The sequence below is a fragment of the Chrysochloris asiatica genome, unplaced genomic scaffold (genome assembly GCF_000296735.1).
Source record: "Chrysochloris asiatica unplaced genomic scaffold, ChrAsi1.0 scaffold00023, whole genome shotgun sequence".
Classification (NCBI taxonomy): domain Eukaryota; kingdom Metazoa; phylum Chordata; class Mammalia; order Afrosoricida; family Chrysochloridae; genus Chrysochloris; species Chrysochloris asiatica.
This window is the reverse complement of record NW_006408541.1, coordinates 18,977,549-19,002,751: the sequence shown is the minus strand read 5'-3', so window position 1 is coordinate 19,002,751 and position 25,203 is coordinate 18,977,549. Positions and strand designations below refer to the sequence as shown.

Sequence of the window (25,203 nt, the reverse complement as noted above, 5' to 3'; positions counted from 1 at the left end):
TGAGATCACTAACTCATACGTGTTATAAGGTAGAAGGTGTGAGTACGAGAGGCAGGGCTGGTGGAGTGTGGTGAGATCACTAACTCATACGTGTTATAAGGTAGAAGGTGTGAGTACGGGAGGCAGGGCTGGTAGAGTGTGGTGAGATCAGTAACTCATACGTGTTATAAGGTAGAAGGTGTGAGTATGGGAGGCAGGGCTGGTGGAGTGTGGTGAGATAGGAGGGAGGCCTCCCTGGAAGAAGTAGCAGTGATAGCAGCATTTGATGGGGCTAGGTAGGGAGCTGCAGGGGAGAATACAGAACTTTCTAAAGAGATTTACCATGTGGGTGAGGGGCTGGGGTCTGTGCTTTTGTCCTGATAGTTTGGTTCTAAGGAAGTTGTCTGAAGTTCTTTTTTGCCTCTCTGATCTAAATGTAATTCTCCTTCAGGAACCTGGTGTTTGGGGATGAGGTTAGTTATAACCTGTTTTGGATTGGGGGTCTTTTGGAAAATGTGACTGTGAAATCTGTCAAGTTGTTGTTAAATGCTGTGAGATGGTTCCAAGTCATAGTGACCCTGTATACGGTTTCTAAGGAGGGTCTGGTGGGTTTGAACTGCTGACCTTGCAGTTAATAGTCCAGTGATTATCCTGTAGTGCCACACAGGACAGAAAGCTATAGGACATTTAAATTAAGCATCAGTAAATTTGACTACATAGTTTGAAAAGCTGTGGGCTCTCTGGTGTTGGTGTTGTTGTGTGCGTGGAGTCGGTTCCAACTCATAGCAACCCTGTACAGGGTTTCTGAGGTTGTAAATCTTTACAGGAGCAGAAAGCCTCATCTTTCTCCTGCGGAACAGCTGGTAGTTTCGAACTGCTGACCCTGAGGTTCGCAGCCTGATTTGTAACCACTACGCTAGTTGATAACTGAGATTTGAAAGTTAATCAGACTCGAATCTAAATCCCAGTCCTGCCATTAACGAGCTGTAGAACCTGAGGCAAGTGACTTGCCTTTCAGATCCTGTTTGTGGAGGTTTTGTGCCATTGAGTCTATTTTGATTCTGACTCATAGTGGCCCCCTTAAGCAGGTGAGGACAGATAAGTAGATGCTTTCTCCCTCGGAGCAGCTGGTAGTTTCAAACTGCCCACCTTTGGTTAGTATCCAGGCACTTAACCATTGCACCAGGGCTCCTTTTACCCACCTGCAAAGTGGAAACCCTGGTGTGATCTTGGTGTGAGCCAAGGTCAGCAGTTCAAACCCACCAGCCACTCTCAGAAACCACAGAAATAGGGTCACTATGAATTGAAACCGACTGGACGGCACACAGAAACAACGAAGTGGGAATAATGTTGCCACCTCTGGAGGTGACTGGAAGGAGCCCTGGCAGCGTAGTAGAGTACAAACGGGACTGCTAACTGCAGATCAGTAGTTCAAACCTACCAGTTGCTCCAAGGGAGAAAGATGAGGCTTTCTGCTTCCATAAAGATTTACAACCTGGGAAACCCTTTACAGCAGGGGTGGGGAAGCTTTTTTCTGCCAAAATTTATAACATCATTCATGGGCCATACAAAATTATCAATTTAAAAATTACTCAGCTATATGTGATCAAACATGTAATTAACTAGCCCCTACCGTGATGACTGGGAGTTCTGGTGTGGCGCTGTGGGCTAATGCGTCGTCAGACGGCAAAGTTGTTTGAACTGCAAGGTCAGTGGTTCAAGTTCACCAGCTGCTTCTTGGAAACCCTATACAGGGTTGCTATGGGTAAGAATTGACTCAACAGCACTTAACAACAACAACTGTGATGGCTGGAACTGCAGTTGCGTTGGCAGGGCCAGACCAAATGATTTTGCGGGACTTCAGAGTCAGAACCGACTCAAGATGGCACTTAACAAAATACGGCCCGTGAGCCAGATGTTCCCCACCCCTGCTTCACAGGGTTGCTGTGAATTGGCACTGACCTGGTGGCACACCAGCAGAAGCACTACCAGAGCAGTGACCCTGTATAAGGTTTCTGAGGAGTGTCTGGTGGGGACTACTGAAGAGGCTCTATAGATACAGAGCACCTGCACACAATGGTGACCACAGCCCCACACTAGGACAAATGGGATTCTATATAATTTTGTAATATATGTTTCACTGATACAAAGTAGGTGATGATGATGAAAATTATTGTATATAAGTACTTGATAAGTACCATCAAGTTGGCTCCAATCCATAGTGACCCTGTATAGTGTTTCTAAAGGAGCGGCTGGTGAGCTTGAACCACTGACAGTAGTGTTCTAACTGACTTTGTAGTCCAGCGCATTAGCCCACAATGCCCGGCTGTCGAGTTGGTTCTGACTTATGTTGTTGTTGTTATGTGCCGCGGAGTCAGTTCTGACTCATAGCGACCCTGTACAGGGTTTCTGAGGCTGTAAATCTTATAGTGGCTCTGTATAGGGTTTCTAATGAGTAGCTAGTGGGTTTGAACCGCCAACCTTGCGATTTGCCGTCCTGTACTTACCCTACAGTACCACACCAAGAGTCCTTACTATAGCATATAAATACATACATGTATGTTTCATGTATCGAACGTATCATATTTCATTATAAGTTCTGCATTAGGTGTTAAACTGTACTCTCAATGAGCCCTCTTCTCACAATACCTTTAAATGCATATGGTAAATGTGACACCAAAACCTGTTTGTCGAGTTGATTCTGACTCCCAGTGACCCTGCAGGACACAGAGCTGTCTCACAGGGTTTTCAAGGCTGTCATCTCTACAGAAGCAGATGGCCACATCTTTCTCTGAGCAGCTGGTAGGTTTGAACCAACCACTGGTGTTGTGGGTAGCAACTCAACTAAAACAGTGGTTAAACAACCACTGTACACCAGGGCTTCTTCATGAAATTAACTGAATTACAAAAATGTATTAAAATACAATGATCAAACTACTAAAATGACAGCAGTTTGCACTTCTTTGTTAATGCATTAAATAATGTTGAGCAAAGTAGCACTTACCCTATGTGAGTTTTTTTGAGGACCATCGATGCTATGATATTTTGAGATCTAATATTACTATATTTATATTGCCCACATCCATAATCAAAACATGCGTTAGTTCTTGTTCAGTGCCGTCGAATTCATAGCTACATGGCAGATGAGTAGCATTTCCGAGGCCGTAAAGCTTTTTGGGAGCAGAAAGCGCCTCATCTTTCTCCCGTAGAGTGACTGGTAGGTTGTGACTGACCTTGTGGTTTGCAGTCCAGAGTCACTGTACTCACTTGAATTAGAGGTTAGTGAAAGTAAACACATCACTTTTGGCCCCCATCTCAGTCCATAGACCTCCTGGATTCTATCCACGGACTCTCGTTTAAGGCCCCCATCCTTTGTTTTGTTGTTAAGTGCCGTTGAGTTGATTCTGACCCATAGCACCCTGTATAGGGTTTCCAAGGAGCAGCTGGTGAGCTTGAACCACTGACTTTGCAGTTCAAACGACTTGGCAGTCTGATGCATTCCCCCACAGCACCACACCAGGAGAGCATCGTCTCTCTTGTTATGAAATGCCTTTTCAATTTGGTTCGGGCTCATAGCTATTCTATATAGATAGGGTTTCCAAGGAGTGGCTGGTGAGCTTGAACTGCTGACCTTGTGGTTCAAAGTGACCTTGCAGTCCAGCACATTAACCCCCAGCGCCACAGCAGACTCCTTAGTCATCTAGTCCTGCTTTAATAACAGTACCACAGGGGATGGCTTTCTCGCTGGCGATTCTGCAGGGGGAAAGTCCTCGCCTGTCAAGTTTTATTTCCTGGTTCCATGGAAACATGTGGGTTGGCATCGATCTTCCTTCTCCCCACTCCGCTCCCCAGGGCTCTGGAAGAAGATCTCGTCTCTTCTGAGCTTTTCTGCTCCTGAGCAGTTCTTCCTGTGGCTTGGCATGTCCCTTTCCATCTCTGTTTCTTTGCTTGCCTGTGAGAACTGAGATACACGCTACACTAATCCTGCCTCATGGACATACAACAATGACACCCCATTCCCACATGGGATTATAACTACAAACATAGAGGTTAGCAATTACAGTCAGCAACTTGGGAGTCACACTCAGTCTGTAACAGTGACCTTGGACAAAGTCTCATTATCCTCACCTGTAAAATGGGCATGGCAGTGCCTTCCTTGTGGGTGGTGGTCTGTGTGACGTGAGAAGCTAGAGAAAGGAGCTGGCATGCAGTAGACCTCGATAAATGGGAGCGTTGACGATGCCCAGGTTCCTGTGCGGAGCCTGCCCTAGGGGAGGAGGGGAGCATTGCCCCAGGAGTCTCCCTTCCCCACCCCAGCAGCCCTTGTCTTTCTTGCTTTTAGGTGATGACAGAGGGTAGCCACAGCAAGGGGTTTGGCTTTGTGTGTTTTTCCTCTCCAGAGGAGGCGACAAAGGCCGTGACCGAGATGAACGGGCGCATCGTCGGCACCAAGCCGCTGTACGTGGCGCTGGCCCAGCGCAAAGAGGAGCGGAGGGCTATCTTGTCCAACCAGTACATGCAGCGCCTCTCTACCATGCGGGCCCTTGGCAACCCTCTCCCGGGCTCCTTCCAGCAGCCCACCAACTACTTCGTGCCCACCGGGCCCCAGGTCTGCCTGCCCACAACTCTTGCCACGTCCCCTCCCTGCAGCCAAGTAGAACAGGAAGACCATGGTTTCCCGGCTTGTTTCTGCCAGTTACTCCCTAGGCTCCGTAACTTCCTGAGTCTTAGTTTTTCCTTCTATAAAACAAGGGGAAAACAGCAGTTCTCAATCAGAGCAGCTTGTGAAATGTTAACACTCGCAAAGGATTCTTTATGATCAAATAGAAGTCTTGGTGTGGTGCTGTGGGTTAATGTGCTGGACTGCAAAGTTGGTTTGAAATGCAAGGTTGCCGGTTGAAGCTCACCAGCTGCACCTTGGAAATGCTACACAGGGTTGCTATGGGTCGGAACCAACTCGACGTCACTTAACAACAACATGATCAAATAGGAGCCCTGGTGGCACTGTAGGATAAGCACTGAACCACTAGCCACGAGGTTGGCAGTTCAAACATACCAGCCACTCCAACAGAAAAAGATGTGGCTCTCTGCTCTTATGAAGATATACAACTTCAGGAACCCTATATAGGGTCGCTCTGAGTCAGAACCAACTTGAGGGAACCTAATATCAACAGTGGTTAAATAGAGGACAGTGGGGGGTGGTTCACTGGTAGAATTCTGACTTTCCATGCAGGAGACCTGGGTTGGATTCCCCACCAACATACCTCATGGGCACCCGTCACCTGTCTATGAAGCTTGCATGTTGCTGTGATACTGAATAGGGTTTCAGCAGAGCTTCCAGACTAAGAGAAAGACCTGGAGATCTACTTCTCTAAATCAGCCAATGAGTTTGAGCAATAATTTTGTTAAAAAGAATGTATACTGATTATATGTTATATACATGCTTGCCATTGACTCATGGTGACCCCTGCACACAGCCGAATGTGACTGTTGGGAGGAGAGTTGTTTGTAACTTTGTAACTTTCTTGTGTGTTGAGTGAAGGTTTACAGAGCAGGTCAGTTTTCTGTTCAAGTCATACACATTTTATTTCACCTCCTTGATTGTAATCCCTACAACATAACATCACTCAACTGCAACTTCTCTGGTTCTATTCCTGATTCTCTTCTGCCTTCTTTCCCAACCCTTCAGAACTTTGTCCTTGGGTCAGTGCTGCCTTTTGGGTCTCAGATGGCTGATTTGTGATCCAGAGTTTTCATTGGCTGAGTTTTCAGAAGTAGATCCTCCAGGCCTTTCTTCCTAGTCTGCCTTCATCTGGAAGCTCTGCGGAAACCTGTTCTGTATCATAGCAACACGCAAGCCTCCATTGATAGGGTGTGCAGGAGGTATGTTAGCTGGGCATCTCAAGTCACTTGCATGGAAGGCAAAAATTCAACCACAGAGCCATTGCTGCCAACTATTAACACATTTTTTAAAAAACAAAACAAAACCGCCAGTTACTGAGTCGACTCTGACTCGTGACAAGTCCATGTGTGTCAGAGTAGAACTGTGCTCTCTAAGGGTTTTTCATGGCTGATGTTTTGCAAGTAGATTGCATTCTGTACTCACATTTATAATTATGACTCTGCAAAATAGACACAGAGTATGTAGCAGTTCCCTACCTGTGATGGTCACTTTTTGTGGGATGCCTGTTACCATCTCTTTTGGGGTGTTAATGTTCTAAGGATCCTGGTTTGAGAGAGGGATTTGTACAACCAAGTAGAAGTAGGATGTACGCCGTGAAAGGCTAATAGGATGGATGTGTTCCTCTGCTTAGAGCAGCTGTCTGAGCTGGCGTCAGTTTGAGGAAGCTGAGTCACGTCTCCAGTGTTTCTGGTTAGTGGGTTGGTTTTGATGACATCTGCCATCTTGTCCTAGTGGGTGTTCTGAGATGGGACAGTAGAGTGCTTGCTGTGGTGTCCCCATGGAGGTGCCATTTCTCCTGTCCTGCAGCAGACCCCTCACTAGTTCCTCTTCTCCCACACAGCCTCCAGCCCGGGCTACATACTATGGCTCCGGTGCCATGGCCCCCCTCCGACCTGCTCCCAGATGGACGACCCAGCAACCTAGACCGTCGTGTGAGTGGCTGGTCCCTTCCACCCTCAGTACATGGGTGTGGGCCCCAAGGGGGATGCATAACATGATGCTTCAGAGAGCAGGTTTGGGGATTTGGACAGGTAATTGCACCCCTCTGAGCTTCTGTAATGTGGTCCTGGAGAAGATGTAAATAAAGCAACAAGTACAGTGCTGGGCCCACAGAAGACACACAGTGTAGACTAGGGTCGGCTCAAGTGTGGCCACAATTGTGAGGTTGGCCCGGGACCTGGCAGTGTTTCATTCTGTTGTGATCAGGGTCACTATGAGTTGGTACTGACTCAGTGGCACCTAACGACATATCCCAAGGTTTGTCTGATTTGTGAGTCTGAGGAAATGTACCACCTTTGGCCCCACTGCCGGCGAATGGCCTTTCTGTGTGGAGGGTGCAGTTCCACCTGACTTGTGGCCATCTTGGAGGACTAGGGTCTATGGTCATGGTGCTGTGCACTTTGGGACTCTGGGCAGACATGGGTTGGCTTCACAATCCCAGCTTTCCACACCCCTATCCCTGGAGCTCCAGGTCTGCCAGACCAGATGAATTGATTCACTCATCCTTCTCCTATGAACTTCCCTGGTTTCCCTCCCCACCCCCTGCCACCCCTGGAGCCTTCAGGGGGCACAATGTCACTTTGACACTCCTGCCCCAACCTTACATCCTGCATATTCTCCCCACTACAAGCTGCTTATCCTCCAACGGCCTCAATGGTTCGGCCGCCAGGCACACCTCGGCGCCCCCTGGCTCACCTCAGCACCGTCAGGCAGGCCTCCACCCAGGTACCACACCCGGTGTCGCACACCCAAAGAATGGGTGAGTGTGGGCAAGGCCAGGAGGGGTGGGGTGTGAGGAGGTTCCTGTGGGGGTTGGTACTAGGGACGGGGAGGTGTGTCACAGTAGGCCCCACAGTGACCTTGTACGTCCCCTTTGGAGGCCATGCAGCGTAAGAAGTAGTCATTAACAGATCATTTCTGTGGCCTTGTTGACAGCTGTGTCTGAATTGCCTCATAATTTCTAACAGATAAAATTCATACCCCACTTTGTTGTGAGTGGTAATGATCATGCACACAAGGGGTTCTCATGGGACCTCAGCCTTAGCTAAATACAAGCAGGCTCCAAAAGGGCATGGGAAAATTCCATGTTTTAATCCCATTTGTTTTTTCCCTTGAACTTTTGGAAGCTCCTTCATCTCGTAGTGGCTGTGAACAAGGGGAGCTTTTGACTGTTAGGCAAAGACACATCCATTCCTTTATTTGGCAACTGTTTGCACACCTACTACGTTGCCAGTCCTCGGCTCGGCGCTGAGGATCATACATAACCAAGCCAGCCCAAGTCCTTGATCATTGGTGGCTGCTAGATCCTGATGTCCCCTTATTTCTCACAGCCAACATTGGTACCCAGACCACAGGACCTAGCGGGACAGAAGGCAGTGCGTCAGGCAGGCCTTACCTGTCGTACAAATATTCCTTAGCAGCCCACTGTGCTCACCAGGTAAGGCTGGCCCAGCTGCCCCTCAGCTTGGGCCCCGGGGGGGACCTGCTTCAGAACTCAGGTCTGGCCCAGCCTGGGCCTTGGTTTTCTTTCTTTTCTTGGCTTGTGATGTTTCTTTTATTAGCGTGCGCAATCAATAAGAAATCACCCAAACTAACAGAAGGGGGAAGAGGCTCAGGTCACATTTTATTTATTAATTATAATTTGCATTGTTGGACTGTTAACCAGAATCAACCTGGATTTCTTTAATATTTGTGTGTTGAGCAGCAAGGTAAAGTATTCTGAGAATCTGCTGAGGGATGTGATTGAATCCACAAAACAAGAGTGCTGAAAATACCAACTACCATTAATTTAACAGGGCTGGAACATTCTGTTAAATAGTCCCCTTACAGCCCCCGCAAAGTCTCAAGGTCAGCATTATCTTACCCTGTCTAGAAACTTCATGTGTAAACTCTAAACGATCTCTCACAATATTAGCAAGAAGTAGTCTCTGCGTGTGTGGTAATGTACACAACCAATTCATTCACAGTTTCTACATCCAGTGCTGTTGGCTACGTCATAATGTTTCTGTTTTCACTGCCTCAGCCCATAGTGTTTCATCAGTATTAACTTAAGACACTTGGTCCCTTAAAATACTTATTTGTGCTTTAGATGAACTGTTATCTGCTTGTACTTCAAGGTAATTCTTTATTGGACAGCAATGCTCAAGGTAAACATGATTTATTATTTGAGCTAAAACTGGGACAGTGTGAGTTCAGGGTTAAAGATTATTTCCAGCATTAGTAGATGCAGGAGGTTTCCCGGTCTGGATGGATCCAGTAAGTCTGGTTGCACAAAATTACCTCAACAGCAAAGCCCTTTAATGGTACCAAGATGTGAAGGGGTCAGAGCATATGGGAATGTGGCTAGAAAGCTACTTGGTATTTGATATGGCACTGTAGGAACAGCACTGGGCTGCTAGCCTTAAGGTTGGCAGTTCAAACCCACTAGTTGCTCCTCAGAATCCCTATTCAGAGGCACTATAAATAGGAACTGACTTGACAGTGCTTAACAACAGCAATTTAGCACAAAGTGACCACAGCAGAGTGTGGCATTCAGAGATGTGTAACTAGTCATAGTATTACCATCAGCTTGTGAGTTAGAGCTTCACTTGTCCTTAGGGCATCTCTACCTCACCTGCTTTTCCAGACCTTGTTCCCTGGTCCCCGCCTCCAGGGAGCCTGCCTGGAAAGCTGGTGTTCACCTGGCAGGGTAAGTGCTCCAAGGCCTTGCCTGTCCTCAGTGGTTGAAGCTGTGTCCCTGACTCCATGTACAGGTCCTGGAGCCCCCTATGCAGAGACAGGAGCCCCTGACCGCATCCATACTGGCTGCAGCCTTGCCCCATGAGCAAAAACAGATGATTGGTAAGTGGCTGGGGCTCCTCTGGAGCACCAAGAGGAGGGCAGGAGGGCTTGGGAGGTGGCCAATCTGGTTAAAACTCCCTGAGTGGAGGCCCACAGGTCCAGCTTTGCTACTAACCACCCTGCTCGGTGACCTCTACTCACAAGTCACCTCTACCCACTAGATCCCTGTTGTTTTGTACCAACAAAATATATAGATGACACGTTTGCCACTTTAATATTTTTCACAAGTACAACTTTGTGACATCAATTTCATTACTTCATGTTGTACAAACATCACGTATATCTGTTGCCAGATTTTCCATCACTATAGACAGAAAACGACTTTCCTTCCTTTCCTTCATTCTCTTATCTTGAAAACACTGGCCAGGCCAGGGGTCCCAAGGGTTCTTCTAGTGCTACTCGTCCTGGACTTACTACTCTGGGAGAGACTCCAGATGTGGAATGACTGGGAGAGTATGGTCTTGGGTTTCTGCCGGAAAATGGCCCACAAGGTGGGTGTTGCCACTTCAGGCACCTCTCCTGAATGGGAGGAAGCTATTGTCAAATTTCATTTGTCTCCTGGTGCCTGTTTAAGGGAGGTGGGAAAGCAGTGTGTGTTGGGTGAATACATGTTTCCACTGGACTCCTGAGCTCCTGGTCCTGGCAGAGGACAGGCCCTGGTTAGGTATGCCACTGAGTGCTGAATGGAGAGCAGGCTGGTTAACGGTTGGCAGATCCTTTTCCTTCTGACCACCAAGCTCTGCAGACCCCTCACTGACGTCCCTATTGCCCCCACTCCCTTGTCTCCTCAGCTGACTCAGGGTTAGCCATTTTTCTGCCCACCCCCATCCTTTTGTGCCACCAAAGAAAAAATCCTAACTAGGTTTAATGGATGGAAGTTGAAGGCTTTAATAGCAACTCTCCTCTGTAAACATCGTCACTTTTCTCATGAGAAAGACCACTCCTACTCCAACTAAGGGAGCGTGGTGGCGCCTCATACTACGACTTCCAAGGTCTATGGTTTGAGCCGGCCAGGCACTCCACAAGGGAAAGATGAGGCTTTCGGTTTCTGTAAAGATTTAAAGCCTACACGACCGTGATGAGTCAGAACTGACTTGACACACTTAATAATTAATAACCACCCCAGATAAGGCGCCCTTGTCCAGACCCTGTCTCAAGAAATCCTTGATGGTGGAAGGTGACTTAGTATCTAGTCCTGCGCAGATTACTATCTTTATATGACCTCTAAGGTGGACTATACCCTGCCCACTTCATGGTGGGAAAGACGTTCCCAGTAAAGTCAGATGACAGACACATCCTCAGAGGAGCAGTACTGGGGCCAGAAGGCAGATATCCTCATGGCTGCACGTCACAATGCCACCCTGGGAGGCCGGGCTCGCCGCTGTCCCTGGGGTGTGCACCAGCCCTGAATTTGTTCTGAACAGGTGAGCGGCTCTACCCTCTTATCAACTGTGTCCACCCTCACTTGGCTACCAAGATCACGGGCATGCTGCTTGAGATTGACAACTCAGAGCTGCTGCTCATGCTGGAGTCTCCGGAGTCCCTCCGTGCCAAGGTAGGCAGAGGCTAGGCAGCAGGGGGAGCTCCGAGCTAGCGGGGAGAGAAAGCACCAAAGAGCTGCTGCTTGGCCAGGTGCACTTTACCTTCTTGCTAGTGCGGAAGGGCCTGCTGTATGAGGGGCTGTATGAGACAGGGCTCTAGTTAAGAATGGCTGCTCCAGCCCCCTCAGCAGTTGGATTTATTCTGTGTTCTGTCTGACTTACATTGTGCTGCCCAGAACTGCCCAGAGGTCTTGAGAAGGTGACAGTAGATTTCTGCAGGTTGGATGAGGGCTCTGCACAAATGCCATGCAGGGAGGGGAATCCTTGTATCTGGCACAGGGGTGGGGTGGTGGGGTGAAAGGAAGACACAAGCCGCCCCCCCCCCCCGACTCTTCCCCGTACCTCACAGGTCGATGAGGCGGTGACAGTGTTGCAGGCACACCAGGCCACGGAGCAGTCAGGTGCTTACCTGCACTGAAGCCAGGTGGGTAGGGTGGGGGTGGGGGTGACAGAAGCTACCAGGCACAGGAAAAGCTCAAAGAACTGGGCCTGGCTTTCCATGAGGCACCAAGAGGGAGCTTGGGGGAAGTGAGTGCCAAATGAGATGGCACTTGGAGTTTGGAATGTTAGTTTGTAGCATGCAGAAGGTGGGAGGTGCCCTCTTGCCAGCCGCCCTCTCTGGCCACTCTCAGAACGAGCCTGGTTCCATTCTGTTTGCTGCAGGGGCCTAGTCTGGGCTAGTCTAATTGAAGACCAGGTGTCTACGTTACTTTAGAAATGCTTATCTTTACTCTTTGCTCCCCAGAAAATGGAGGCCTCATTCCTATGGCTGCCAAGAGAACAGCGAGCGGCTCCTGCTCTTGGCCACCAGACACCATGAGCTGTGACTTTTTCCCAATTGGGCTGTTATCTGAACCAGAACTTTGTATGTGGCTTGAAGGTCACCCCTGCCCCCAGCCAGCTTTGCTTTGTGTATTAAAAGTGTTGCAAAATCTGTCTCACCTCTCAGGAGGCTTGTTGTGGCTGACGGCGGAGGTGTGGGGCAGAGCAAAGGGTACGTACATCTGAGTGGCGTGGATGTGTACACTGAGCGAGCCAGGCTGGAAGCTGCCCACCTTTAACAGTGCAATAGCGGAGTCAATGGGCATCTTCACCCAGCGGGGTTGTCCCCACAGCCCAGCACTGAGGAAATGAGTGAAAGCTATAGTGTGTATGGGCATGGGCAGGAGTCCTGGACCCCTGATTTCAGCACCCTGCCATCGAGCAGTCGTTTCGAATGTCATTAAAGAGGAACCTTCTAGAAATGCTTCAGAAAACCTTCCCAGGTCATGGTTTTCCTCCTCTACAGGGAATGGTGGGGTAGTGTCTCCAATTCTTTGGGTGGCTGAGCACTTACATCAGGGGTATGTCCACCCTCACCTGAGCAGTTAAATGACGGTGAACAGAGAAAAACCACAATCCAGCCAACTGGTTCTGCTCAGAAGGTGCCATCTGCAAATTGGACTAAGCCCTCAGTGTTGGCTCTGATAGCCTGCCCCTGTCACCCTCTCCCGCCCGGGTCCCCACAGATACGCTCTTCAGCTACTGGCCACTAAGCTCCCTGTAGCTTCTGTCCCTGGTGAGAGCGGCTCCCTAAGTCTGAGCACTGACATCTCTTCAGGCTTGCTCCTGGGCTGCCTCGTTCTGTGTTCTCCTAGGTTGCCTTACGAGGCAGTTTCAAAAAGTTTGTAGGAAGATGCCGTAACTTTTACATCCATTTCTCCACAGGCTTTGTGAAGCCCCCACGTGCAGACACATCTTCATTTTGCACCTGCTCCTGGATGACGTGGGTTGTTTTTTTTTCACCCCAAGCTGTTCTGACTTCTAGGCCCTTGTAATTGAACTCCCTGTCCTGTCCGTTGTTATCTCTTGGTTATCTCAACATTCCAGAGTCCTGTCTAAAACCAAACTCAGGATTTAAGCCTCTCCCTGTTACTCCCTCCCCCCACCCCATTTCTCTGTTCTTTTGGTGTCTCTTGCTATCAAGTCGGTTCCAACTTACAGCGACCCAGTATAGGGTTTCAGAGGAGCAGCTGGTGAGCTTGAACCTTGCAGTTCAGCACAGTAGCCCACAGCACCAACCAGGACTCACTAAGTGGCCTCACTACATAGGAAGAGTGGAAGGTCGGGGCTTCTAAGCACCCCACCTCAGCAGGCTCACTGGATCAGGCAACCAAAGGAACACTCGAGGTGCGGTGGGGAGATAGCTCAGTCCTTTATACAGCAAAAGAGCAGCGCAGAAGGGGTCTCAGGTAGTCTCTTGCCCTTCTATTCTAGCCTTCTTCTCTAGGTCTCAGAGCTGTCTCCTCCGGCTTTCTTCCATTCCTTTCTTCTCCCTCTGTACCCCTCACATGGGGGCAACTCCTTTTATACTACTCCAGAACAGAGGGCCTCTTGTCAAACACACTCAGGTTACTTAACAGTGTGACATTCTAATCTGGCAGCGTACATAGCAATGACTTAGCTTCTTAGCTTTCCCTGGTTTCCATCGGAACCACTTGAGTTTCTCTTCCCCCAAACCTCCCTATGTAAAGGAGAGGGTTCCCATCTTCTGACCCAACACCTCACTATCCAATCTGCAGAAGTCAAAACTTGAGTCCCACTCATACTTCACTTTGCTTATCTCACGTCTCCTATAAAACCCCTCACAATTTTACTGCCTACTCTCCAATCTTTCTACTTCTCTCCAAATCTACCTCCAAGTGTGAGTTCAGCTGGACGCCTTTGAATTGCATCTACTGTGGCTCTCCAATCTCTGCCCCAGCACAGACAAAACTCTCACAATGTACCTCTGATGACTTGTCCTTGTGTGAAACCCCAGCAGCTCTCCATTATGAGAAAGGACAAGCCTTAACCTGGCTCACTCAGACCTGCGTGACCTAGCCCAACCCTGCGCTCCCCCTATGATTCCGTGGAACCACTGTCACCTTCCCTTTAAGGGGAATGGAATTCCACTACAGCCAGGACGCCAGTCTCATCAGCATCTAGGGCCTCTTTCCTAGAAATGTCCACCTCTGAGGATGGGGAAATTTCAATACTCAAAACATCTTGCTCACAGCCTCTTTGGAAACAACAGAATGGTAATACATTTCAATGATAGGGGAACCTGGAACATACTCTGGTTTTCCCTGACATTTTAAGTTTAAAAAAAAAAGCCATTTTCAGAGGTGGTGCTGAGTCACGTGTTTCCATTAGTGACTCAAGATGCTTGTCTTCTTGGGCCCAAGAAGCCAGACTAAGTCAGCCATGTCTAGATGTTCCCAATTAACCCTGTCTCAAGTTGGCTAAGAGTCATACCTACATGTTGGACAGGCCTTTCTGCCCATGAGGAGGCAATAAAACAGGGACCACCTCCAATTGTGCCGTGGTTCCTTGAGCATACCCATGGAGTTTGTCCGTGGACTTAAATCCACTGCACCTGGGAAATCTTTGCTCAGACAGCAAAGGGTGGGATGCGATGGGGGGACAAAGGGAAAAGACTTGGTCCACACACCAGTAAAATCTAAAGAATACAGCCTAGGAAGCGGACAGCCCTTAGTTGTGGGCAGATTTCAAATTATTCTCCAGTCACCTGCCAAGGCTTGAGCTGCACGTGCCTCTTTTGGTCCCTCATCCTGCTGACCAGGGCCTGTCCATCCAAGTTCCGTCTGCTCACAACGTGTCTCCCTCATCAAGTGAACTCAGTTCAGGCATCACTTAACCCAGTGATTCCACTGAGTCATATCTCCCACGCAGACAGGTAAAGCATTGTGACAACTCATCCAACATGCTTCTGCCAACTGCTGTGTAACCTTTGTGTGAGTATCTCATGGATTTCCTGCCCCAGCACTGGCTGGACTGTCAGCTCCTTGAGAGCAGGCCCCACTTCTGCCCCCCAGCACTGTCCGCAGTGAATGCTCAAAACCAGTTAGCTTTCATGATTTTCACCATAACGTTCCGACACAGAACTGAGAAGCACAAATGAAAGCAAAAGGAACATTGATGTAGAAGACTTTTAATGCAATAGTTTAAACACTGAGTTCAACAAAATCAGTTCAGTTCAAAATAACATCAACAGATTACAAAAAACCAGAGGGCCTGCTGGGGCAAGGCCCTGCCCAAAGGGTAGGGCAGAGACCTTGAGGAGGGCTGCCTCGCCTTCCCACCTCTAATGGGAGCAGCCACAGCCTCCAAGGCTCTTGAAACAGCTTGGGCACCTCCACATGGGAGGCAGCAGCAGCACAGGCAGGGTCAAAAACCAAACCATCAAGGGTCAGGGTTCAGTACACCCATCAAGGGAGGGCCCAGACAAAAGGCACTGGGGTTCAGAACACGAGAGACTGTCCAAGGCAGGGAGGGAGAGCAGCTGCACACTTGGAGAGAGGGGGCTGCGGCCCTGGAGAACCAGCTCAACAGGCTGCTTGGGACGTGGTGGGCCAGGGCTTTTGAGAGCCTCCTTTGTCACTAACATGCACTCCTGCTCCGATTTGCTGACTTACTCACAGTGAGGCGGGGTCTAGCAAGGCTGCTGGAGGCAGCACTCAGTCAGGAGCATGCTTGAGGGGTTCGGGACCAAGCCCAGGGCTTTGCTCTTAACGACCGGTTTGTGTGACCCACTAGCTGCTGAGGTAGGAGGGAGTGGGCGACAGGGAAGGGACCTCACACTTCAGCCCTGGTGGGGACCTTTCCCATCAAAAACACCACTGAGCTTAAGTGGAATAAGCAAAGCCTCTTGGGGGGAAGGGAGTGTGTAGAGAGGCAGGAGGCCATGGTGCCTGAGGAGAGGAGAGGGCGAGAGCTCGAGAGCTCGCTGTGGGGCATGCTGGGTCTCCGGGCAGGCACAGAGGAAGGAGGCCCCTGGTTGCCTTGGGTAACGTCTTCAGGCAGAGATTTCCTGCTGCCCTTTTGGGGTTTTATTTTAAGCTCTGGTTAACTTCCTGCTGTAACTTCTGAGCAGGGCCGTTCTTGGGTTCAATTTCCAGGAGGCTGCTGATGTCTGCAAGGCTGGATTTATAGTCCTAACAGGAGAGAGAAGGGCGTGGGGAAGGTACTGGGACTGAGCTCATGACATCAAGCTGTGGTGGGGATAGCTGCTGAGACAGCAAGGGGGTCTCAAACCCCAGCCTGTAGGTCTGCCCTGAGCTGCCCTGGGACCCCATGCAGCGAACACGCCTCACCTCGCCTATACTCAGAAGTGCCACCACAGGTGCCCATTCGGCAGCTACACTGGTACCTTTACTTGGGATCCTCTTACCTTAAGTGCCTTGTAAGCTTGCGCCCGTCTGTAAAATGCCTTCACATTCTTTCCGTCCAGCTTGAGGGCATCAGTGCAGTCGTTCACTGCCTCCTTGTACTGCTTCAGGGCCAGATAGCAGAGCGCTCTGATGGGGACAGACCATCTCAGAGGTGCCGGGCACTTCTCAGGGGCCACCCACAAATCACACAGTGGGTGGAGGTGTGAGCTAAGGTTTGCTGAGCACCTACTCAGTGCTACTTGCTTCCTACACTCTGCACACCTCACAACCATTACAGCCCCTTCTTAGAGGTGAAAACCACCAGCTCAGAGGAGGTGTCACAGGACCTGCCCAGGGTCTGCATGACTCCGGATCCCGAGCTCGTTTAGTTCGGTCATTCTACTTTACTCACACAGACATCGGTGTTTCAAGCATAGAAAAGGCTTCCTGAAGCCATCCCTTAAGAGAAGAAAAAATTACCTACCTTAAGAAGCAAATATATATGCAAATACTGAACTCTAGTTGGTGATATACATGTGGGCATGGTCAGGACTAAACATGTCTACAACTTATTTGGAAACCTCGAGCACAAAGACACTTGAAATAAGCTAATGACTCTGCATGGCGTCACAGAGATATGCATAAGAATGAGCATCAAAACAGAATCCAGGATGTGGTCTCAGTTCAGCCACAAAGGATGGAAAATTGCACTTTGTAGAAAGTTATCAGTCCTCTAAATTACATTGATAAATTCAATGCTATGACAACCGAAACATGCCATCTTTTGGAACTTGTCTAAATGACCCTATGGTTTAGCTACAAGAGCAAACATGGGGAAATAGCCCAGGATCTTTGATAAAAGAGAATAAGGAGATGGTCTTAAACCAGCATGGCACAGACAAATGGACATGAACAACAGTATCCAGAAAGGAAAAACTTAGTTTGCCTGGATGTAGTAAAAATCCGAGAAAATGGGTTGATAGAGGCTGCCAGCAGCAGGAGATAAGCAAGGCAAACGAAAGTCCCGAGAGGGAGGTGTCAGAAATGATGTCACACAAAGATGAACAAGCGCACTGCGGGCCTGCTTTTTCAAGTTGGCCCTGGGCCAAACAGCCATTAAAATTCTAGGCCCCAAATTCCTTAATCAAAACTCAAAAGTCCAAAAAGATTTACAAATAAAAAGTTCATTTTTCAACTCATTTAGCAGCAAAGCCTGACCTGACCTGAACGGACATGAGGCTCCCCTCCTCAGTCTTTGTTGCTGTCACCCACCCTTCATGAATGTGAAACCTCCCTGTTTCAAATGTAGATCTACTAGTATTTGGCCCTGTTGCTTATAACATAATTTGATATATGGACCATATTGCCTTTTTAAAATATGAAACGTTCTGAAAGACATTTTATCCTCAGGGTTTTGGATAAGGAATGGTGAACTGTATCAGATCCAGGAATTCCGAACTAGACAGCAGTATGTGTATGTGTGGATGGGAAAGATAAACAGATTTATAACATTTAAAATAAATATTTAATAATAAACATGTGGATACGATGTAGTCTGTGACTGAATGTTTGTCAAGATGCTCTGATGTAAAATTGACAGAAAAGACCTCTCTTAGCTCAAACTGCGATTCTGGCCCCACTGTTGATTGGTTGGCTGGGTAAGCTAAAGCAAAGCTCTTCCCCTCTGAGCCTCCGATTCCTCCACTTTAAAACCACCTACCACCTACACCTCTGAGGGCTATCATAAGGTGGTGACTACCATGTAAGAGCCCTAGTGGGATAGTGGATTAAGCAGAGTGCTGCTAACCAAAGGTCAGCAGTTCGAACCTAACAGCCACTCTGGGGGACAAAGATGAGGCTGTCTGCCCCCATACAGATTTACAGTCTCAGAAACCCAAGGGGGCATTTCTGTTCTGTCCTAGAGGACTGCTAGGAGTCAGAATCAACTCGATGGCACTGGGATTTTATTGGATTACCGCAGTGTCAAAGTGACTGTCCCCTCATTCCCAGGCCTTTATCTCTAAAAAAATCACTGACCACTGACAGCAGCTTCTGGCATGGAGAATGTTACAGTGCTCAGGGCTGACACCTCAGTCAAACTGGTCACCTCTCTCTTGCTCCCAGCCAGCAATGGTTACTACAACCCTGCTTACAGAGGGGAACAGTGCCAGCATTTCTAAGCCATGGGGCGGGAAGTGGGTGGGAATAGGTGAAGAGCCAGTGTATTAAGGTAGTGTTTGCCTAGGTACTTATATTGTGCGCTTATTTAGGGTGGTTAACCAAGGGGAGGCAACAAAACCCCAGGGCTTTGGACTCCCTCAGTGTCCACCCCTTCCTTTAAGAGAGTGTGAACGTCATAGATTTGGACTTGTAACACACTGAATAAATGCTACGAGTGATGGCAAGAGACACCCTATGCCCTGAGTCCCTCAGGCCCGTAGCTATGTAGGACCTTACCTGTTGGTATAGGTGGCAGGTTCCAAGTGACTACAGGAGAGACTTTCACTGTACTTCTCAATAGCTTTCTTATGGTGTCCCTTCTTTACAAACTCATTGCCTTCTTCCTTCAGAACCTTGGCTCTCTCCACATCCCCAGCAGAAGGCCCTAGATGGTAATTCACAGAGAGGAAAACCAGGGAGCAGGGACCAAGTGAGATCAATGAGTTCTCCCCAGCATCACCTCCTCCGAGTCACCACTGACCTTATCTTCTCTGGAGGGTTTGCTGTGCTATAAAACAGCTTCCTAATTGATGATTTCTACCCCAATGAATGGCTTCTGGGGAAAGAATGACTTTCTCATCCAGAGAGGTTGGGAAACTGCATATAAACGTACTTAGACCTGCACAGAGGGACTCGCAGAAGAGCAACTCAGGATCCAGCTTTGGTGCCAACGCTTTGAAGCTGGACGATCCTGTGTGAATTCAAGTTCCTCACCAACAAACACAATGGAGACACCATCTATTCCACACCGGGCATCTTCAGGATCAAATCTCAAAACAGATGAGAAAGTATCAACCACTCCCAGTTTAAAGCAGGTAAGTGAGTAAGTGCTGACACCAGTATCAGGTAAAGAAAGGAGACGGCTCACGTCTGGCTTCTAGCAAAGAGCTGGGGAGCCCTCGATTTCTCCACTCTGGTCTGGGCTGCGCCTGCGAGTGTCCTTCCCCTGCTACCATGCTACCAGGCAGCTCTGTCAGCCTTCATGGACCCCAAGGTGCCCAGCCTGGTGCCCAAGCTCTTCACTGTTCAGCTCCAATGAGCCACTCTAGCCTCTGTTCGACATCACCCACTCTTTGCATTTTTAAAAAAAACCACCTGTATAAACATCTGCATTACTATGACGGGGTGAAGTGTTAGGGATACAACTCACACCCTTGAACTGATCCCCAGCTTAAGAACTAGACAGTTCTAAGACATATGAAGCCCTAGGCCCACCCAACTCAATCCACCCTGAAGGAACCCCTTACCCTAAAGCCTGTGCTTCCTTCTCTCGCTTTTGTGTGCAGTTGACGTACATACGATAAGACTCTACACCACTTGTTTAATAGCTTTGCTTCGTAGTTGTTAGCTGCTGTCAAGTTGGACCCCAATTCATGGGGAGCCTGTGCACACAGAAGGAAATGCTGCCCAGCCCTGTACCATGTCCAAGCCTGCTGGCCTATCAGGTCATTGTGAGCCACAGGAAGTTGTCACTGGCTACTTTCTGGAAGATTTCTAGGCCTCTCTTCCTAGTCCATCTGAATCCGGAATCTCCATTAAAACCTGGTGGCTCTATCATAGTGACATGCAAGCCTCTGCTGGCAGAGGGTAGCTGTGCATGAGGCATGCCAGCCGGGAATTAGACCTGGCCCTCCTACGTGGAAGGTGAGAAGTCTACCACTCAAAACCAGAGTGAATGCTGCCCATGGCCAGATAGAAAGGGAGGAACTTCTGTCCTCCCCTAACAGCCACAGGTCACTGCAGAACTCCAGCCCTGCTCCCTTGGTGCCCCCCCCACACACACACCCTGTCCTCAAAGCCAAGAGCAAGCTGGGCTAAGCACTGCCTGGATCGGAATCAGTGTGTCCAGACGAGCCCTGGCCTAGAGAGCAGCTGGCTTCGTTCTTCCCATCTTACGAGCTGGGCTGGACAGGCTCCCAGGTTTTGGCTCCCAGCTTTGATGTCCCTTCTTTCATTCATCCTCTTCCAGGAATTCACCCTTCCTCAGACAGTTTCCGGGCAAGCATTGCCCTCCGGCTATAGGGTTTAGGGCTGAACTAATCCCCAAATCTCTTCCCCCAGGCACAGTGACTAGTCCAGGAAATGACTGTGACCAAATGGAGGCCAGAAGAAATGGAGGCACTCTGTAAACTAGGGGCCTTGGGGGAGAAATCATCTCTTTGCCTAGTTAGTACCAGAAAGACTTGCTCCTTTTCCATGCCATGAAGGAGCCCTAGTGGAGCTGCAGGATATGCAATGCACTATGGCAGGGGAGAAAGATGAGGCCTGGTCCCCTACAGAAACCCGATACAGCGTCACTATGAGTTGAAGTCAGCTCTAGGGCAGTGAGTTTGGTTTGGCTCTTCCATGCCATGAGGTGTGGTGCACAGATGTGAGGGCAGGAACCACAGCAGCTATTTACCACCAGGAGAGATAAGAGGAAGTGCTGAGAATGGAACGGAGACTGAAGATGGAGTGAAATGCTAGATCAAGCCTTGTGTGAACAGGAATCTTTTCAGTTCCTAGTTCTCTGTTCTTGACAACAGAGACTTCTCAATTGCTACATCCTAGCGGCTGCCAGAGGAAAGAGAGGGAGCTAACAGTGGATGCCCCTGTGCCAGGCTGGGAGCTTCACACGCCTTATAGCATTTCACCCTGATAGCTGTCAGGTAGGTTTGATAATCACCCTCACCATACAGCTGGAACAGGTTAAGATTTGTTGTTGTTGTTGGTTTACCTTGCTTATGAGCGATGAAACCAGGCCAATTTTTACAGGCCTGCTGCACATGACCTCTTTAAAGTGTTCAAGAACAAAGATGTCAATTTGAGAACTAAGGTGTGCCTGACCCAAGCCATGGTATTGTCATGTGCATGTGAAAGTTGGACAGTGAATAAGAAAGACCATAAAATAACTGATGTATTTGAGTCATGGTGTTGGGAAAGAATATTGAAAGTACCATGGACTGCCAGAACAAACAAATCTGTGTTGGAAGAAGTACAGCTAGAATAATCCTTAGAAGTCAGGATGTCAAGACTTCGTCTCTCATACTTCGGACATATTATCAGAAGCGATCAGTCCCTGGAGGAAGACCTCATGCTTGGTAAAGTGGAGGGTCAATGAAAAAGAGGAAGACCCCAACAAGACGGACTGGCCCAGTGGCGGCAGCAATGGGCTCCATGTAACAAGGATGGTGCAGGACCGGGCAGTGTTTCGCGCTATTGTGCACAGGGTTGCTATGAGTCCAAACCAACTTGACGGCACATAACAACAACAACTCTAAAGAAAGTGGTCACGGGGAGATTGTAAGACTCGGGAGCAGAGAGTCAGGGCTTACCTTGGTTCTTTGCTGTTGTGGTCTCTTTGGATTTGCTTTTAGCGGAATCTTTGTGGTTCTCCCGCGGCATGGAATCCCATCTCTTCTGAGCTGAAACAGGCACCAATGGGGTGGGAGGCAGCTTCTGACGCCAGTCGGGCCCAAGTGAGTCCATGAGCACTCTGGTCATTCTGGGGAGGAAGCCAAGACTACAGGGAAGTTTCCAGCTAGGTTAAGAAGATACTCCTTCCCCCAGATACCCGAGGGGCTAGTGGGGATGCTCTTTCAGAAGACCCGCGGTCTTTCTCCTCCTCCTGGTTTGAACCAGTTTCTATTCTTCCTTCTTGCTGCAGGAAAGGAACAGAAACTCACCACCCATCAGTGCCTTCTCAGGTCAGCCAGCAGGGCACTTTCCCTGCCTGTCCCTTGATCTTGGTCACACTACGTTAACTTCAAACTGGTCATCTGTTGCTTTCTTACGGGAACTTCAACTTTGCCTCCCACCCAAAAGACCACACATTCCCCAAGAAAAAAAGACTGCACAGTCTAATTATTTTGTATTTTTTCAATGGATCTAGTAGTACAAGGCCATGCAAGGCTTGTGCTAGACTAGACCCAGTTGACATGAGAAATTCTCGAGATACTTGAAAAATGCCTGTTATATGCCTGTTATATCAAGTCATCCTTACCTTGCACCACAGGTTCTCCTGGACCTTATATCCAAGCCTTCACACATGCTTTCCCCTCTACCATGTCCCACTGCCCACGCTCACCTTCCAGGCCTAGCTAAATCCTACTCCTTCCTTAGACGTTGGCTTAATGCTGCTTAGTGGCATGTCCATGTTGTTAACTGATCTCTAGCACCAGCTCACCAGCATCCGCCCCCCACGCCCGGGCCCTACAAATACATGTGGAATGAGTGAATAAAGCCAACTCTACACTTTTCCTGCCCCTACAATTAAACTCCTATATGTTACTACAATGAAAACTATAGAGGTTGGCTTCAACATAAATTCATGGTCTCCAACTAGGCCCCCAAAGTTTTTTTCCTGGTTGTCACAGCTATCTGAAACCTCAATTCTCCTCAAATCTGTTCCTTAAACCATCTCCCCTTTTCCCAGAAAACTTTCTCATACCCTATGTATACACCCACTGGCCTGGCCTCCCACCCCTTCCTTCTGTCACAGAGGAACAGATGGCTAAGGCCAATGCCTCCACTTGAGTTCAGGCTCCATCTCCATCCTGTGTCTCGGGTCCTCACGCAGCCAGCCTCTCCTGGATCTTCATCCTTTCATCAACTCAAACCATCAGCATTTAGATGACTTGAACTCTTTCTTCACCTGATATACCCTTCCCTAGCCAACCCTCTGCCTCCCCAGCGAAACTCCCCTGCCTCCCTGCCCAGCCAGACTTCTTGAATCCATTGCCATCTGGCTGCTGACCTCACTGAATGGAATCACCAGTGACTTCACTGCTAATCGCACGAGTCCAGACCCTAATGACCGCTCACTCTCCTGAAAACACTCCCTGCCCTGTAACACCTCATCCTCCACGTGTCCTCCCGCCTCTCTGCTCCTTCTTTGTGAGCTCTTCTTCCTGTCAGTCTCCCACACCTTAGGAGATGTTTAGCATTCCTCCTCTTCCCGTTACACTCTTGCTGTGGGGATTTTCCCCTACCAGTCTCAAGCCACTGCTACACTGACGACTCGCAAATCTGAAATGTCTGGCCTGCGGAGTTTTTTCCTTTGCTCCAAACCCTTGTAAACTCCTCCTGCCTTCCTCGTATCTCTACCCTCAGGTCTCTGTCACCTCCAATGCAGCGTTTCTACAATCTGGATGCTGTTGTGGTTAAGTGTCTTTGAGTTGGTTCCAAGTCATAGCAACCCTGGTCTCCAAGGAGCAGCTGATAGGTTTGAACTACCAACTTTGTGGTTAGCAATCCCGTGCTTACCCGACAGTGCCACACCAGGACTCCACAACTTGAATAGCTTCTTCTATTCCTCCCTTCTCAGCATCCCCTAGTCATTAAAGCTTGTTAACATACTTCCTTAAGGTCCCTTGAACTGGTCCCCCTCTTTTTCTCATCTTTTCCACCCTGTCTCCTGGATTACTGCACCCCGGCCCCTGCAAATTCCTGTTCTGGCTCTCTTCATGCCATCCCTCAATATGGCAGCCAATGAGCTTTTCTCAAAAATACAAACCTGCTCCTGGTACTCGACTGCTAATGACTCTTGCCCTGATGCTTACTTGATAAAGTCCAAGTCTCTGAATGGCAGGCCCTCTATGATCTGCCCTCATCGATCCATCCTTGGCTGAGCTCTCCATCTGCGGCACCATGGGAAAGGTTCTGACGCACACCACACTCACTCACCTCTGCCTAGGCTGCCGTTTATCCTTGCCAGCTCAACACCCTGGATCTCTAGTCATTGTTCCGTCTCTTCTGACCTTTCCCTTCCCTCCCAAGCTGGCTAGGCAGCCCCTCTCTGCCCCAGCACCAGGCACTGGGCACCGTGTCTGTCGTGTGCTGCTCGTCTCCATCAGGCATGAGCTCTAGGAGGGCGGGAAGAGCTGCAGTTCATTCATCAGTCCAGGCCCGTGGGCCAAGTCTCACACAGAACTGGCACTCACAGTTTGTTAAATGCACTAAGTTAAAAGGAAGCAAAGGACGTTGGCCAACAAGTCAGCTTGTCAGAAATGAAGTCCTGAACATGTGCTGCAGAGTCCTGGTAAGAGTTTACTATTAGTCTGGAGCTTGGCTTTCTAGCAGTTGAGGCAAAGAGGGGGACTGCTAGTTCCCAAACAAGGACCTCCACAAGACAAAACCCAACAAGGGCTCAGAAGGTGCACAACTCACATGTTTCTAAGTCCAGGAAGACATTTCTCAGGAAGCCTCCTCCAACACGTCCCTACAGGCCTGTATCATAGATGCTTGGCTACTCTCCCCTCCCCCACAGCCCCTGTGGACAGCTCTGTGAAGACAAATGGGACCTGTATGTTCTGAGTTCAGTATCGCCACTAAGGAGTCCTGGGGTGGCACTGCAGGCTCAGCTCTGGACTGCTAACCATAAGGCTGCCAATTCAAACCCATCAGTCGCTCCTCGGAAGCTCCACACAAGATTGTTAGGAGTTGGAACCTACTCAACGGCACCTAACAACAACTAAGCTTGGCACACAGTATTTTAAACATACCCCAATAAATATTACCATGTAAATAGATTTTAGCATCTAAGCAAATATATATGTATGATATATATATTTGAAAATACACATGAGGGGCCTTCAAGAAGTTTGTGGAAAAATAGAATTAAAAGATAATGGGATTGACTGCCTTAATACACCAGTCTGTAAGGAACAGTCGTGCTCTTGTCTCTCTTGACTTTGAGTTCCCCCTCCCA

The 25,203-nt window shown here is 48.9% G+C and overlaps 2 protein-coding genes across 3 annotated transcripts in view; one reads left to right on the top strand and one right to left on the bottom strand.

The window, feature by feature from the left end:
* The window catches only part of PABPC1L (poly(A) binding protein, cytoplasmic 1-like), a 36,282-nt gene extending 24,761 nt beyond the window's left edge, over nucleotides 1–11,521 (top strand). Inside the window, exons 8-15 of one of the 2 annotated variants that reach the window (XM_006839261.1) lie at nucleotides 4,322–4,588; nucleotides 6,504–6,596; nucleotides 7,310–7,421; nucleotides 7,993–8,104; nucleotides 9,315–9,350; nucleotides 9,438–9,502; nucleotides 10,927–11,057; nucleotides 11,453–11,521. In XM_006839261.1, coding sequence (XP_006839324.1) covers nucleotides 4,322–4,588; nucleotides 6,504–6,596; nucleotides 7,310–7,421; nucleotides 7,993–8,104; nucleotides 9,315–9,350; nucleotides 9,438–9,502; nucleotides 10,927–11,057; nucleotides 11,453–11,521 — 885 coding nt within the window. Of the gene's footprint in view, nucleotides 1–4,321; nucleotides 4,589–6,503; nucleotides 6,597–7,309; nucleotides 7,422–7,992; nucleotides 8,105–9,314; nucleotides 9,351–9,437; nucleotides 9,503–10,926; nucleotides 11,058–11,452 lie in introns of those variants that run through there. The other variant, XM_006839262.1, reaches the window with a different exon arrangement.
* Nucleotides 11,522–15,974: 4,453 nt separating this feature from the next.
* Nucleotides 15,975–25,203, bottom strand: part of TOMM34 (translocase of outer mitochondrial membrane 34) — a 17,371-nt gene continuing 8,142 nt past the window's right edge. Inside the window, exons 4-7 of the mRNA XM_006839260.1 lie at nucleotides 21,830–21,999; nucleotides 18,753–18,900; nucleotides 16,316–16,442; nucleotides 15,975–16,079 (exon numbers count right to left, since the gene is read on the bottom strand). Of these exons, the coding sequence (XP_006839323.1) occupies nucleotides 15,975–16,079; nucleotides 16,316–16,442; nucleotides 18,753–18,900; nucleotides 21,830–21,999 (550 nt within the window). The remainder of the gene's footprint in view (nucleotides 16,080–16,315; nucleotides 16,443–18,752; nucleotides 18,901–21,829; nucleotides 22,000–25,203) is intronic.